The sequence below is a fragment of the Heteronotia binoei genome, chromosome 4 (assembly GCF_032191835.1).
Source record: "Heteronotia binoei isolate CCM8104 ecotype False Entrance Well chromosome 4, APGP_CSIRO_Hbin_v1, whole genome shotgun sequence".
Classification (NCBI taxonomy): domain Eukaryota; kingdom Metazoa; phylum Chordata; class Lepidosauria; order Squamata; family Gekkonidae; genus Heteronotia; species Heteronotia binoei.
In genome coordinates this window covers 144,429,800-144,446,656 of record NC_083226.1, presented here as the reverse complement: position 1 = coordinate 144,446,656, position 16,857 = coordinate 144,429,800, and the positions used below count along the sequence as shown (strand labels likewise).

Genomic DNA, 16,857 nt, shown 5'->3' with positions numbered 1-16,857 from the left:
GAGGGTGGGGGCAAGGGTTATTTACCAGGAAGAGCCAATTAAAATCAAGACAGAGAGAGAAACAAAACTGGAAATTACCACTCCATACATATAGGTAGAGTGAGAAGTAAATTACCATAAAGCATAACGAAGATGTTTAATAGATTCAAGGATCAAACAGGAATAATAAGCTTAGTCTATATGGTAACCATTTGTTTGGGTTCAATTCTGAGGCAAAAACAGTGAAGGAAATAAATGTCAAAATTGGAGAGTAATATATCCTTAACTGTAGAATTGTAGGGGATAAAGCAAACAGTTAAAACAGTGAGTACAATTCACCAGGAAAAAGGGGCTACAGTTCAGTGAAAGAACCTCTGCTTGGCATGTAGAAGGCCCCATTAGATAAACAGCCCAGGCAACAGGTGATGTGAAAGACCACAGTCTGAGATCCTGGAAACCCACTGTCCGTTGGACTAGACAATACTGACCTCGATGGTCTGATTCAGTATAAGGCAGCTTCGTGTGTATCTGGTATAGGCCCCACTGCACCAAACAAAAGCTGTCTTGTACTCAAATTCTGTTTATTTCACAAGGCCAAGTTGTATGGATTACACCCAACACAGAGAACAGGGGATGTTTTCTGCACCACATGCTCCATTATTCAAATAGAGACATGTTTCATCATGCATCTGTTGTCATGCTGAGGATTCACTGCCAAACTCCAGTACGCATTGCAGAAGGTTTTCCTCCACCTGCTGTATACTGTGCTAATTATCCCTGCAAGAATCTGCTGGCCATATAGTACAGAAATGTAATTCTCCTGCAAGGGCAAAATATTGCATAGCAGCCACAGTGAGTAAAATGGAAGGCACTTTAATGCTCACATATGCACACTGACATGAGAGCTGCTAAAGCAACTACTCAAGCCAAGAGAGAATTTGATTTTCTCCCTGTATCTGAAGAAGTCAGCAGTGACTCAACCTGCCACAAATTTTGTTAGTTTTTAACGTGCTACTGGACTCTTGTTCTTCTCTACTGCCACAGACAAACTAATCCATCTTGATCTACAGGGCTTTTTTCCATGGCGGAACTTGATGGAATTCGAGTTCTGCAACCTCCTCATGGAAACATTCTCAAAAAATGTTTAAAAATTCATGAGAAGCACCTGTGTGCTTCTCCTTCATTTCCCTCTTCTGAGTTCCAGCACCTATTTTTTCCAGAAAAAAAGACCTGTTGATCTGTCTCCTTGATAAAACACAGCTGGCTGAGAGCTGAAAGAATGTAAGAGAACAGCCCAACTGAAAAGAAACTGGGTACCCCATACGAAATTGCAACCATACAGGATTCACTCTGAGTAGTTAATAAGGGTGTTGGTTTAGTGAACTGGTTAATGCGCTTGGACCAAGGATTGTTGTTGTTCAGTCACTCAGTCGAGTCCGACTCTTTGCAACCCCATGGACAAAGTCACGCTAGGCCCTCCTGTCTTCCACCATCCTCAGAGGATACCTGGGTTCCAATTTTCTGCTCTGATGTGAACCCCCTTGGCTGACTTTCAACCAAGTTCCATTTCTCAGTCACACTGGATTGTAGCAAGAATAAAGAGGGAGAGGGGGATAAAAGATCAAGATAGGACATAAACAAATAAGAGGGATGGATAACATAAACACTGTATGTCAATCAGCAGTGTGAAAATTACAAATGCAATAATCTGATGCCACTGAAAAATTCAGCAGTAAGCTCCAGTACAATTTTCATGGCAGCAAAGAGAGTTAATATCTTAAAACTGGTTTTTTTCAGTGACAACATTTGTCTGAAACTGAAAGGTAATTATAATTTGGTATATGTCTCATTTCTTTTACCAGCTGGGAAATGATGTCTGCTTATTTTCTAATTATCACCAGACCACACCTAAAAGCAGTTTGATGTGGGTGCAGAAATTATTTATATATGAGCAATGTAAAATGTGGTTCATTACATGTAGGGATTCCCAGCATACTGTCCAACCCTATAAAATACTTTTACTGCATTTAAGATGTCAAGTCTGATTTGAGAAGAGTGTGACAGCGTTATGTATATGGAAAGTAACTGACAATCATGAATCTCTTGAAGCCATGTTTTAAGATGCCAGGACTCATTACATCTGGAAAGGAAATAATATCTTGATCTAAGTCAGTTTCAGTTGCTCACACCCTTTAACATTTTGGTAATATATATTCCCTTAAGAGCCCCCACATGATGAGTATTTTAATACTGAATTAAATAAAATAAAATGCCTCCAGGCTAATGAGGAACAGTAAGAAAAGTATATTAATTCAGGCAAGTCACTGTAGTTTCAGAAACAGAGAGTTGCTTCAGATATGACTAATGTGCATTCTTGTGAACAGTTTCACAGAGTCAGTGTGGTGTAATGGTTAAAATGCTGGACTAGGATCTGAAAGACCTAGATTCAAATCTCCTTTGCCTGAGCCAGCCACATGCTCTCAACCTAACCTATCTCACAGAGGATGAGGAGACGAGAACAATGTAAGCCTGTGTTGGAATCCCATTGGAGACAGAGGAAGACTATAAATGAAGTAAATCAATATTGAGACTGAAGTTTTTAAAGGTGGTCATCATGCCTCTAAATCAACATGCCTTTAGTCTGAAAATGCACCGTTACAAGTCATAATACACATTTCCAGCTAAGTTCGAGTCCAGTTGCATGTGAGAGAACAAGATTTTCAAGGTATAAGTTTTCGAAAGTCAAAGCCCCCTTCATCAGAATTTGGCCCTTCTACTGCAGACCAACACAGCTCCCCTCCGGAACGAAACAGTTTTGTGTAACTATAAACATTCCAAGTTGTATAAAGTTAGCTCGTGCCCTGCTGAGCCAATGGGAGGAATGCTCTTCCCAGGGCAGTGACCGACACAGAGGTGGGAAGAGAACTTTTCCAAACTGTTAAGCACATCAACAGCAAACCAAATAGCTACATTTAAGTGCAGATTTATATTTTTTGTTCAGATGAGGCATACATTCAGAGCTTCTTGTCATGACAACATTTCAGGGCCTGGCCTGCAGGAGATACACAAAAATACCACAGATGGAAGGGGTTGTACCAGCAGCCAGTATATACTGTACAACAGGGAGACTCAAATGAGGAAAGAGAAAGAAACACAAAGAGGTGCTCTGAGATTCTTAAAAAAATCAACTGCTGTGGAAGAAATGTGAAAGGTTCTTATCTGTTTTCTGGTTAAAGCTCTTGTTGTACTTTGGGACTGTGATGTTCTAGATTTATTTACATCCTGCCTTTCACCTCAGTGGAGACCCCAAAGTGGTTGTTCTCCTCTCCTCTGTTTATCCTCAGAACAACCCTGAGAAATAGGTTAGGCTGAGAGTATGTGAGAGGCTCAAGGTCACCCAACAAACTTCCTTGGCCCAGTGGGGACTCAAACCTGGCCTTTTCAGATTCTAGTTCAACACTACACCATACTGGGTCTCAGATTAAAAGCCATGATACATGGCAATCCTTCAGGAGATATAAAAAAAGGCCCAGGAGCAGAAGGGGGGAAGGCCTTTACTTCTGCAAGAGACCTGCAGGCAGCAGCTTGATTTCCTAAGATCCCAGTTTGCACCAAAGTAGTCTGTTTTGTCTTTGGACACCCTTAGGTGGTTTAAATGTTGAGCAAATGGTAGTAAAGAAAGGTAGGCCCTTCTTTCGCTATTGTTTATTTCTAATGCAAGAAGGATAACCATTATCACAGGCTAAAGCAACCATAGTGACAGTAAACAACTATAATTATTAAAATATTTGGCAATTGTTATGTGCTTAGATTTGGGGGGCTGTTGGTTGGAATCAACAGAGTAATGTTTGAGTCCAGTGGCAGAACAACGTTTTATTCAAGGTTTAAACTTCCATGTGCAAGCACACTTCTTCAGTGCACAGTCTTAAAAGGTGCCACTGGACTCAAACTTCATTCTCCCACACTAAAAAAACATGAGCAGATCTGTTTGTTGTGTCTTTATGGATGAGAACAAAAAAGGAGATTCCCCAATCCATTTGTACTGAAGGTGACATAATTCCAGAGTGACATAATGGTAAGGAACACAGAGGACCACAAAACGTTAAGAGCAAAAAGAAACAGTTATCTGTACAGGGAAAAGCATAGTATTTACAGTATAAGATCTTGATGAAAACACTGCTGGTAGTAGGTACTTGTCAGGAACGCCAAGATGACATCCAAAACATAGCACATAGATAACAAGTTTATGTCAATAGTTCACCAGGAATTCATCCTTCATCATCACTGCTGCTGCTCCAGGCATCTTCATAAGCTGGATTCAAACACTGCTTAGAAAAAAAAAAGATTTTTTTAAAAAAAAATCACACTGAAATTGTGAATGGATGGTCTATAAAAACTCCCACAACTGCAGCAGTTGAAAATTGGTATCTGCCATATCTGTGTTGAGCCAGTCCACATGTCTCCTTCTGTGAGCCTGCCTGGTTAATTCCAACTTAGCTGCTCCCCTTTCAGACTTCAGCAGGGAGCTTTCCTTTCTGCAGAATGAGCAAGACCCTTTTCACTGACCAGCAGCCAGAATAACAGTTGTCTACTGTGGCTGCTATCTTGCTAGATTCATATTTATTTATTTATTGGTTGTATTTTGAACTAAGAGTAATGAATGTATCTTCTTTGTTATATCTCTCTTCATACAAATAAGGACATGCTCATGGCCAAGGACTGATGTGTGTAAACAATTTATTCCTCTCACAGGCTCAGTCTTCTTGGTGAGCATCTTACCAAAGACTTCTTGCCAGGTGTACTGATCTGGTTCTGGAATTTCTCTCTCTTTGTGTTTGTATACATACAAACCTTAACTGTGTGTGATTTTAGTACCCAGCAAGGGATCAAAGGTTGTGTAAACAAAGTTGAATTCTGTTAAAAGAGTTTATCTCATAGACCACACATGCTATTATTTCCTCTGTAGCTTGCTGTTAAGTTAAACAGACCCTCCCTTTACAGAATAAATATAATTGCCTCTTAACAACTGTCCCAATCTTTCCATACACTCTGCCACATTCTTTACACAAGCAGAGAGGAGTCCAGGTTCTGACTAGTATCATGGTAGCTTTCTTTCTTTCTGGATGCTTGGCCTTTAATTTTTTTCTCATTTTTGGATGACAGCCTGAACTCAGGATACCTTTCTCCATCACCAACTTTCACACAGTAGCTGAGCCACAGTTCTCTTCACAGCTGGTCCTTCCACTTCCATAAATACCTTCTTTTCTCCTCAGCGTGCTTTACTCTGTCCCCTTCTCTTCTTCTTAGCATCCCTCAACTGTCATTTGCTTCCCTAGCCTTTGCTCATCTCCATAGCAACTGACCAGTCAGCATGTCACCCATTCAGCTCCTGTCTCCACCCCCAACCCAAGAACTCTTCAACTGGTCATTTCCCAGTCATCTGTTGGCTTGTTCCCCATGGCTAAAAATGGTATGCTTTCTGAAGTAAAGTAAAACCCACTCAATGCACAGCAGCCAAGAAGGTCTGAGCGCCTGCTCCGGCTGCAACGCCACTGAGGATGTTCTCCGCAGCTGAGAAGAAAACGTCTGGAAGGAAAACTTTCTCCAGTAGAACACGGCACTTGATCCCGAAAGATTCTACAAACCCTAATGATGTTACCAGCCGTGAAAACCTGAATTCTTTGATAAAGTAAAAGCTGCTTTGTTGGGCACTTGATTATCCAGCATGCTCAGTTAACTGGCATTGTCCAGAAGGTAAGCTCCTCTCCCTCAGCCACCATACATCTGTGTCTCTGGGTAACACACATGCCCTACTCTTGGCCAGCCAACCAGCTTGATTCCTCCATCCACTGCTGGGCTTCTGACAGCCAGCACTACCAGATGACGTCATCCTTGGATGCCGCTTTCACCCTCAAAATGCCTTGAGCTGTCAAATGCCAGCTCAGTCAGAGAGGTCCCAGGAAGTCAGCTGTATCATCTGCCTGCTGTATAGGATAACTCCAGGGGAAAGGTTCTGCCAGTTGTGGGGGCTATTGCCACAACATTCTCAAAGGGGTGGGGTGTTTGGTTACTATGGATTCCTCGGGGGGGGGGGTAATATTTGTTATTTACAGAATTTATATTTCACCTTGCTCCTCAATCAAGGGCAAAAAAGCAACTGACAACTAAAAACAGAACATTATAAAACAACCATAAAACCTTTTTAAAACTGAAATTATACGTATATAAAAACACAAACCTAGGAATTAAAACATAGGGCAAGATGGTGACTAGGTCACTGGGGGAATGTCAGATGAAAGAAAGAAGTCTTCCCCAGCTGGTGGAAGACAGCAAAAGAAGATGACAGACAAATATCAAAGGAAGGGAGTTACACAGTTTTGGTGCCATGACGGTCTTGGGGTGTTTTTTCCTGTTGTTCACTTGCACAGTCCTGGGTTGCCACACATCTAACCTTAGACTGGGGCACTTAAAGGATAATTATAGCAATTGGATAGGTTCATATGGGAACAGGCAGTCCTTAATGTTTGCTAGCCCTAAAGCATGTAGAGCTTTGAAGGTCAGCACCAGTACCTTGAATTTGGCACAGAAACAAACCGGGAGCCAACACAGATGGACCGATAAGCATGAATACCTGGGCCTCCAACTACAGGCCAATCAACCTTCTTTCTATTAACCAAATTAACTTCTTGGATGTCTTAGCAAAGCGTCTTAGGCCCTGAACAAATTGGGTTTAGCAAGGGTAAATCTACAGTAGGGCACTGCATCACTCTAGCGCACCTGGCTGATAAATTTACTACTAGGAATTCTAAACTTTAGCAGCTTTCTTGGACCTCAAGGGGGCATTTGACAAGTATAGCCACCTTCAAGAGGGGTTTAGATAAAAATATGGAGCACAGGTCCATCAGTGGCTATTAGCCACAGTGTATGTGTGTATATAAATTTTTTTGCCACTGTGTGACACAGAGGGTTGGACTTGATGGGCCGTTGGCCTGATCCAACATGGCTTCTCTTATGTTCTTATGATTCAGTAGACAGAGAACGACTATGGATAAAACTTTATCAACTGGGCATCGATAAGAGACTTCTCAAATTAATCATAATGCTACACTCCTCCACCACTTGTCAAATCAAAATCTCAGCTTCTGGGGAACTTACACCTAGAATTCCCTTCAATTTAAACAAGGATGCATACTTGCTCCTCTTCTATTTAATTTATTCTTCAACGATCTGGTTCTTGTACTAACAGAAGTAGATTGTCATCCCCCAAAATTGGGCTCCTTGCGTGTGCCCATTTTGCTATACGCGAATGACATAGTATTCCTTTCTTGTACAAGGGTTGGGCTCAGCTTAGCTTTTTTCAAGAAAACAAACTGCATCTGAACTATGAAAAATCTAAGATACTGGTTTTTGCTAAATCTTGTAACCCACAAATGGCTATTTGATGGGAAAGAAATAGAACAGGTTAGGCATTTTAAATACCTAGGTTTCCACTTTAGCTACAACATGGCTTGGTCATGTCACCGCAAATCTATAATTAACTTAGTAGCTATTAGTGCATCAGCCATTTCTCAGTTTTTCTTCAATAGAGGCAACCAGTTTGTCCCAGCGGCTTTAAAAATCTATGCCAATGTAATCCAGCAGTTACTATATGGTATCCCAACATGGATTAGTGCTTTTGAGTCTGATATTGAAAGAATTCAGTCGAAATTTGTTAGGAAAATCATGGGTCTACTGTGCTGTGTCCCATATGCCACTCTTTGTCTAGAATCAGGCCTCAATATGTTAGAAACAAGAGCATGGCTTATATCTATCCAATACTGGCTAAGTGTGCACTATTCCGCAGACTGTGGAAGCTATCTATACCAAATGCTGTCTGAATCCTTCTCATCCAAATGGATTACTTGCATAGAGAAGAAAATATTCACCTTAGGTTTATCTATTGATTCTCTCTACATGCTCCCTTTTACAAATGCATATTATCTAATTAAATGCAGAATCTTAGATACAGAATTGCAAAAACTAATCAGAGCTTCAAATACATCTTACTCCCCTTTGAATTTTGGAATTTCCCAATTATTGGTCATCTGCCTTCTTATCTATCAACTCTCCATGTTCCACAATTGTGCAGAGCATTTACTTTTGCCAGATGTAATACTATAAGTTGATTCGTTGTCTCATATTCTTCTTTACTGCTTCAATTATAATTATGTAATTATGTAACTATACACTGTAATTATGATACTATACACTTTAGGTTTCTAGACCCAATTCTGCTCAATATGACAAGTTGCTCAGATGCTGCAAAGGTATGTCGTCTTCTGAATAACTTGTCATCTGAAATAACTAAAAAGGTTGCTTTATTCTTGAGCATGGTAATCAAGGATCGATTGTCCAATGTATAGCTGTATATGACTGATGTATTTTGTTATTTCTGTATTTCTGTTTTGCCTTATTTATAATCTGATATATGCCAATAAAGGCTTGTGCTTGTGAGTACCTGGGCCCTTCAATGTAGGAATCTCCATTCCCCATTAACTGCCAGATAACTTTACTGTATTTTCAACACTGAAGGTAAGCTCTCAAAATTCTGGTCCTGATGGTCCTATGATATAGGGAAATATGATGAATCCTGCACTCAAAGCAGCTCAAACTCTACCTTCATGCTATGGTCAGGTTGTTTATGGAGTGACAAACTGTTTTATTCACCCTGCTGTTCCAGGAAGACTTTCCTACAACGGCTATATAATGGCCACTGCATCTTTACACACACACAAAAGTTATTTCTTGTCAATATGTGCTCCAGTGACAAACTATTTTACCTTTTCAGAGGCATCATCGGGCTCTGGTTCTCTCACAGATGGCACCCAGACAAGGATATTGCTATCTCTGCCACTACTGTAAAGTTCCTGCCATTAAGGAGAATAAGCCACAGAATGGTTATTGAATACTGATGGAGGCAAGTTCATGATACATATCTATAAGAACATTCTGTACCTAGGAGTAGAGGTAATTGTTCATTTGTTTTCTATTAATTGTATGATGGAACCTGCCCTGAGCCTTACAGAGAGGGCGGGACACTATCTATCTTCCATCTATCTTCCATCCATCCATCCATCCATCCATCCATCCATCCATCCATCCATCCATCCATCCATCCGGTTTATATTCCGCTCTTTCCTGTAAACTGCCTCAGGGCAGATCACAACATACAGTAATAACAATAAAAACCCACAATTCAGAGTTAAAACAATACATTAAATTTAAACAAGTTGAAACAATAAAAACAATAAATAAAGTGCACCACAGGTGGGAAGGGCACGTCATACAGGATAAGCAATTATAGGCCCAGATTAAGATGATGGCACTAATAGCAGGATAGCACTGTAGTAAGGCACAATGTCACTATAAGGGAGGCCAACTGATGGAGTAATAACTGGAATAGGATGCCCGCTGCCTCAGCCAAAAGCCCGGCAGAATAGCTCTGTCTTGCAGGCCCTACGAAATGGCAGTAGCTCAGGTAGGGCTCAGATCTCCACCAAGAATGGCTATACATCCTTTGTATTTTTATGCATTTCTTTAAAAAAAAATTGGAATAGTGTTTGTAATGCAATGCAATATATAAGAATAGATTTTTTCAATGTAACATTGCTAAAGAACAATATATTGGTAAAGCATTTAGAACAGTATATAGTGATTGTAATGTAATGCACAGAAAACTGAAATATATTTCCCTACATAACACTGCATCCCACCGCAACAAAAAAAAAGAACAAAATGCTGTTTTCTACCATCATGCTTGAGGGAGACAAACTGGCTGTCGCAAAGGAGTCTCAGTTAACTTTCTACGATTAGAAAGAATTCTCTTACATATTTATCTCCTATTTTGTCATATTTATTGCTTCACTGTTGTTTCCCCTTAATTAAACCCATTCAGCTGTTGACCCTATAGACTTAACTTGTTATTTCTGTTTTGTCTCCATATATCTTAAAATATCTTCATCATGTTATATGCTAATTTGCTATTCAACATCTGTCTATAAATCTGAATGGTTTTCTTCCATTTCATAATATCTGAAGAAGTGTGCATGCACACAAATGCTCATACCTTGAATAAAATGTTGGTCTTAAAGGTGCCACTGGACTCTAACTTTGTTTTACTGCTTCAGATCAACATGGCTACCCACCTGGCTCTACATCAAACGAACAATGGACAAACTATCCCTGGTAAGTTTTAGGATTTGGCTCATCAAACTATATTTCCACCCCAAACTGTAACTTTTAAAAAACCAATTCCAATGTTTGGAAGTACCCTTCTGCTCCTAATGGGAACATGATGGGGTGGTGGAGGAGGAGGAGAAAGAAGAAGAGGAGTTGGATTTCTACCCTGCCCTTCACTTGAAGCAGCTTACGATCTTCATCCCTTTCTCTCCCCACAACAGACCCTGTAAGGTAGGTTGGGCTGAGAGAGCTCTGAGAGAACTGCACTTGAGAGAACAGCTCTGAGAAAACTGTGACTGATCCAAGGTCACCCAGCTGATTTCAGATCAGAGTCCACTGCTCTCAACCACTACACCACATCTGGTCCTTAACTGGAGTTTGAGTTTCTCAGCTGGGGTTTCTAATACTACTTGCCTTGAAGCTAAATACCAATAACCAAATGTGTCTGTAAATAAATGATCATAAATCATAACCTCAGTTTCTAATTAAAAATGGAATGTGTACCACTGAGTTATTAAAAAATAAAGATATGCTGTGTCTGGATTTAAAAAAAAAACAAAACACTGATATCAACTAAATTAAATCAAACTCCACTGGCTCGACCCCAAAAGCCTTGTCCCCAACTCTCATAGCCCCAAACTTAATGGAGCAGTGCTGCAGCAGTGCAGAAAGGAACTTCTTGAGTCGAGGGAGTCTTGAATGCTGCTATGGCACATTCCAATTACATTACATAATGTAAAGTTACATTAGGGTACCACACCTTGTGTATCTCTGTTTCCCAGAGTCTTTGATATTTGGGATGGTACCACAGCAGCATTCTGTGTGCCACAGTGGAAGAACAGCTACAAAATCCAAGTGAGAGCATAGGAGTGATTACAGTCTATACCACAGAAGGACCACTAGGGGAAAAAAAATTGTGTAGGCTGGATGCAACGATAAGCAAGTCACATTCTATTCTGAACTTCTGAACAAGTTTCAGCAACATAGTTACATGAAACCATCATACCTGCCCATCATACCTACCCTGAAGCCGAATACAAAATAACAACTTTGTATCTGTATATAAATGATCTAAAATTATGGCTTCAGTACCTAATTTGCAATGGAATGTGCACCAGTGTGTATTTAAAAAATAAAAATATGCTGTGTCTGGATTTTTTTAAAAAAATTGATATCAACTAAATTAAATCGTGGTGCATCCTATTTTAATGAGTCTACAACTATTAACCGATATAAAACAAGTTCTGTGACCGATAGATGGTCTCTATTATGGCACAGATTTCCTCTTGCACTATCATTCCCATTTGCACAAGATCAATGGTCTTCAGTGAGCCTTGTGCAAATGAGTATAAATGCAAGAGGACACATGACCTGTGGCAAAGGGTTTACAGAACTTGTTCACAGGATTCAAGCCAATACCAACATCATACTGTTCATCAACTCGGGGGCTGCAAGTTCAGGACATAACTGCTTATTTATTGTTTTGGATCTGCTGCATTAGTAACAGAATGTAAATAGAAAATATTAGAAAATATTTGGATTGTGCTTTGAAGAAACAAAGATGTATCAAGAATGAGTTTGGTACTAGAATGAGTTTGGTACTAGAATGAGTTTGGTACTAGACATTAAAGAATGAATGGTACTTATGACAATGGTGAATATTTTTCATGCTAGTGATAAAGGATGGATGTTCGTACTACTAAATTAATTGCTGAATTAATTTTTTACTAGGATAGTAGCTAATTCTCCTTGTCCTTTTCCTGCAGATGGAATAAAATACATTCTTTCAAGAAGAGTTTGCTAAACATGAAGAATGCAGCTGACTTTTGCAAAAGGAGAGAAAATCCTTATCACAGGAAAATATCAAAACTTGATAAGTAAACAGTAAACTAGGAAGGTAAAAATACCATCAAATACAGAAAATTAGAGGAAGGGTTAAATATAGCTATGAAGAGTCATTTGAAAACATTAGGCTTGCTAAAAAAATTGGAAACTCTGGATGTAAAAACAACTGAGACAGATATATGTTCAGAATTTGTTTTTAAAAATGTGCTGAGTGTCAAAAGATTAAAACAGGTCAGCAGAATGAAAGTCGGCAGGGATAATGTTTTTTTTAAATGATGCAAGTATTCAGAGGAACCTTAATTAGATAATGTTCAGAATTTTAAAAAAGAGATTCCAAAAATTTGCTGAGTGAGATTATTTTCTTTGGAAGAGGTACACACCGTGATTATGTCTAGGAAAAAAGGCACCAGGAATAAGATGCTTTTAATGAAGAACTTTATCAGGCTAATGTAATACACAGCTCCAGAACTGGTTGAATCATGTAACAGCTGTTCAGCTACATGAACAATCCCCAAGTCTTAGAATGAAGCCAAGGTTATTCTGATTCTCACACGATGAACAGACCTATCATAGAATCATAAGAGTTGGAAAGGACCTCCAGAGTCATCTAGTCCAACCCCCTGCACAATGCAGGAAACCCACAACTACCTACCCCAAATTCACAGGATCTTCATCGCTGTCAGATGGCCATCTAGCCTCTGTTTATAAACCTCCAAGGAAGGAGAGCCCACCACCTCCCAAGGAAACCTGTTCCACTGAGGAATCGCTCTAACGGTCAGGAAGTTCTTCCTAATGTTGAGCCAGAAATTCGTTTGATTTAATTTCAATTCATTGGTTCTGGACCTACCTTCTGGGGCCACAGAAAACAATTCCACACCATTCTCTATATGACAGCCCTTCAAGTACGTGAAGATGGTGATCAAGTACTTGAAGATGGTGACCTCTCAGCCGCCTCCTCTCCAGGCTAAACATCCCCAGCATTTAATCATGATTAAATGTGGACTATATCAGCAATATTGAAAATAAGGTTAAACAATCATGTTATTTGTAACTAGGGTGGATTGGCCATTAAGGTTGCTGTGAAAAATCCCAGTGGGCCAATGGGCTGGACAGCCCTGCACGGTGGTAGGGACTGTAGTTGCAAACTACAGCCCCTACTCAGCACAATGTGGGTGGATGTGAATTGGGTCAAAGCTGTAGCAAGGTTCCTCCTCCTCTCCTCCAGTGTGTGTGTGTGTGTTGGGGGGCGGGGGTGAGGTCAGGCCCTCTTCTTCCTTCTACTCCTTTGGTAGAAGGGATGGACAGGGGGCAGGGCCATTTCCCCCTCCCAGTCCATCCCAATTGGTAACTGTTTTCATCAAGATCAAACAGGAATTAAGTTCATAAGACCAACCCTGCTGGACCAGAACAGTGGTTCATCTAGTCCAGCATCCTGTCTCACACAATGGCCAACCAGTTACTCTGGAGGCACAGAGGATGAGGTCCCTGATGTTGCCTCCTGGCATTGCAATTCAGATACTATAGCTAGTAGCAGCTGACAGATCTCTCCTTTGTGAATCTGTTGAATCCCCTTTTAAAGCTGCTGAAAGGGTGCTGTTTGCTGAATTGTTCTTTGCTAGGAGCTAGGAGCAAAGAACAACCCAGCAGTTTCAAATATGCCTCCTTGTAGTCTCGGACAGGATAGCCGCTGATACAGAATTGGGACTCTCAAAGAGTAAATAATTATGTGGTATTGGATCTAAAGCACTTTGGCATTCTCCCCTTCTCCTAATATGGGAAACAGCTGGCCAGTGCTGGAACCTAAGAAGGAAGGGAGACAAAGCAGCATCTAGGACAAGGAGACCAATGGAAAGGGTCCTGGTGTCTCTTCCTCCTCTGCGGCTGATGTGCTGGATAGCTTATCTCTGATGGAATATTAGAAAGGAAGGAATCAAGAAACATTTGGACCAGGGCAGCAATGGAAAAGATTTATCTCTCCTTCGAATTTCTGCTAACCTACAAAAGTTGCACCTTTCCATTTGTCCACTTATTCCCCTTGATTCTTAACTCAGCAAGCACTGATTAAGGTGCCACACATTTGGGTGATTGGCACTGGTCATACTTTGGTGTAACCAACAGTGATACTAGCATGGTTCAGAAATAAACATAGTCAGGGCAAATGTTTTATGGAAATGTAATGTAAGGAATTTTTAATGACAGGGAGCATATCTTCTCAGCCAAGATAAGATCCTAAATCAGTGGTAAAACCACAGTTTTACCACATCAGCTACAGCGGATATGGAAGACTCAAATATCTGTTAAGGTTAACACTCTGTTACAGAAGTGTTAGGAAAAGACACCTCCAAGGAAAGGATCTTCATAACAAGTCAGTTTTCATTTCTAAATGGAGCACTACAACTAGAGCAACACTGCCCCTTTTTACATCACAATTTAAAAATAATTCCTGTGGAGTCTAAATAAAACCAAGACATGGCATGCACTGACTTTTCAATTGGACAAATTATTCAGTACAAGTAAAACTTATCCCACATACTACAGTTTGTCAGAGCTCACATGAGCAAGGCAGAATCTGTTCAACATTAGGGACCCTAAGCAGGGGTCATTTTGCAGAAAAATAGGTGGTGGGTCTCATTAGCATAACTCATTAGCATATGCCACCCCCCACCAGCCAAAAGCAACCTGATGCAAGAAAGGAGAGCCCTGAGTGAGCAAGGCCTGCTTGGGCTGGCTAGAAATCCAGCCAGCCCAAGCAGGCCTCACTCGCCTGGGGCTTTCCTGGGCTGCCCCCCCCCAAGTCAAAAGGCCAGCAAGGCACCTGCCATCCAAAATCACATAAGAAGTGAAGAAAGAGTGGCATGGGCTTCTCCAGGGGTTAATGAGGCCTGCTTGGGGCGTGGCAAAGCCCCTAGTGGCTGGCTGGCTGCCCACTCTCCTAATCCAGGGATTATTATGCAGCTGCACCTACTATTCAATGGACAAGGTAGCTTCAGGCCTGGCCCTAAGTATTTAACTGTTGAACGGGAGAGTATTTCCTAGCAAATGTCATGTCACTGTCACAGTGACCACCACAGTGGTGAAAAAGTAACAGAAATTGCACCGGCTCCAGGTTCCTCATCTACACAATGAACAAATGTACAATATATTAATTTGTAGGTTCCTGTTAACCTGCCAGTTCTCTGAAAAAAAGCAAAATTTATTTATTTTTATTTATCAATAGCTCAATTGTGTTTCACGGACAAGATAATTCAAAACAGTCCTCTCCAGAGTCAGAAAATTAAACTTAGATCTGGTGGCATTCTGCAGTTCCAACATTTCCATAAATTCCACGGTTTAGACCAAATGGCTTTTCCAAGCTACCCATCTCCCTCACTGGGATCTCTGCACTACTATGACGACAGTCTCTTTCAGTGAGTGTAAAGAATTCTTCATCATAATGCTGCTGTTTCTAACAGGGGTAGTGGTGGCTTCAAATGCTTACAGAAATGGATAGCAGTTATCCACAAAAAAACCAAAGACAGAGTGTGGTCTTGGATGATAAGCCACACTTGCTAATAAGGACAGAGCACCTCCGGAGCAGCATCTGATGGCCTCTGTAATTAATTGTGTAATCTGTGGTCTTCTTCAGTGAAAGGATCTGGAGGGATTATTGGGGAGTAATTGCTGTTTATGTTAATTAGCAAAATCATTATCACAATGGACTGTGTGCATGTTTATAGAAAGAGATTGGGTGGGGGGGCTTATATATTGCAAGGATCCTTAGGTGTACGTTAAAGATTGCTTAAGAACCTACACAATAACTCTGGTAATCTTCAGAGGCCTTGCTTCAGGTGGCCTCATTATTTGAGGCTAGACAGGTGGCAAACCAAGAAAAGGCCTTCTTGGTCATAGCGCCAAAACTTTGGGAACTCCCACCCTAGGGAGATTCCTCTGTTTCTCCCTGTGAGCCAGTTTGAGGTAATAGTAAAGTGTGTTTGATTCCCTGCTCCTCCACTTGCAGCTGTTGGAATGGCCTTGGGTCAGCCATAGCTATCACAGAGATTGCCCTTGAAAGGGCAGCTTCTGAGAGAACTCTCTCAGCCCCACCTACCTCACAGAGTATTTGTTGTGGGGGAGGAAGATAAAGGAAATTGTAAGTCACTCTGAGTGGAGGGTGGAATATAAACCCTATGTCGTCGTCTTCTTCTGTCATTGAAGCTGCTTCAGACATCTTTGGGAAAATGCAGCTAACAGATATTTCACACACATACTGAAACCCCAACCACATAAAATCCCTTCTAAAAGAATGAGTTTCAAATCAAGTCAAGTCCAAATTCACAATTGCAATTTGGGGTGATTTCCAAGCAATTATACAGGGCAGAATAAAAGCTTTTGCAGGCATCCTACATTTTATTTATCACAAATATCACGGTTCCATCTGTCTGGCACTCCTCCTCCTTGCCGTTCAGCGGCACAACTGGAAGTTTTTAGCATCATCTGTTAGGTTTGATTGTTGTGTTTTAACTTTTAATTATTTATTTATCATATGAATGTATTTCATGTTGTATACTACCCTGAGTTCTATTCCTAAAAGGGAGGACAAACAAACAAACAATATTTCTATGCTTCCTTTCCATGCAAAAAAAGAAAGAGGACTCTCAAAGCATGTTATGCAACAATTTAAAGTGTATACTGCAACTCCACACAAAATAAAATAACCAGCCCTGCAACCGGGAGGTGGGAGAGAAAAGATTCTCAGTAACAAAAAGTGGTCAGTCAGCACATTTAAACATGCTTTAAATCTTAAACAATATTACAAAGCAACAAACTTCACAGCAC

General features: G+C 40.6%; 1 protein-coding gene across 2 annotated transcripts in view; it reads right to left on the bottom strand.

Annotated features, from left to right (window-relative positions):
- Nucleotides 1-1,795: 1,795 nt before the first annotated feature.
- Nucleotides 1,796-16,857, bottom strand: part of ERCC8 (ERCC excision repair 8, CSA ubiquitin ligase complex subunit) — a 101,120-nt gene continuing 86,058 nt past the window's right edge. The window contains exons 11-12 of one of the 2 annotated variants that reach the window (XM_060235935.1): nt 8,799-8,885; nt 1,796-4,304 (exon numbers count right to left, since the gene is read on the bottom strand). In XM_060235935.1, the coding sequence (XP_060091918.1) occupies nt 4,248-4,304; nt 8,799-8,885 (144 nt within the window). In that variant the 3' untranslated portion in view covers nt 1,796-4,247. Of the gene's footprint in view, nt 4,308-8,798; nt 8,886-16,857 lie in introns of both variants that reach the window. The other variant, XM_060235934.1, reaches the window with a different exon arrangement.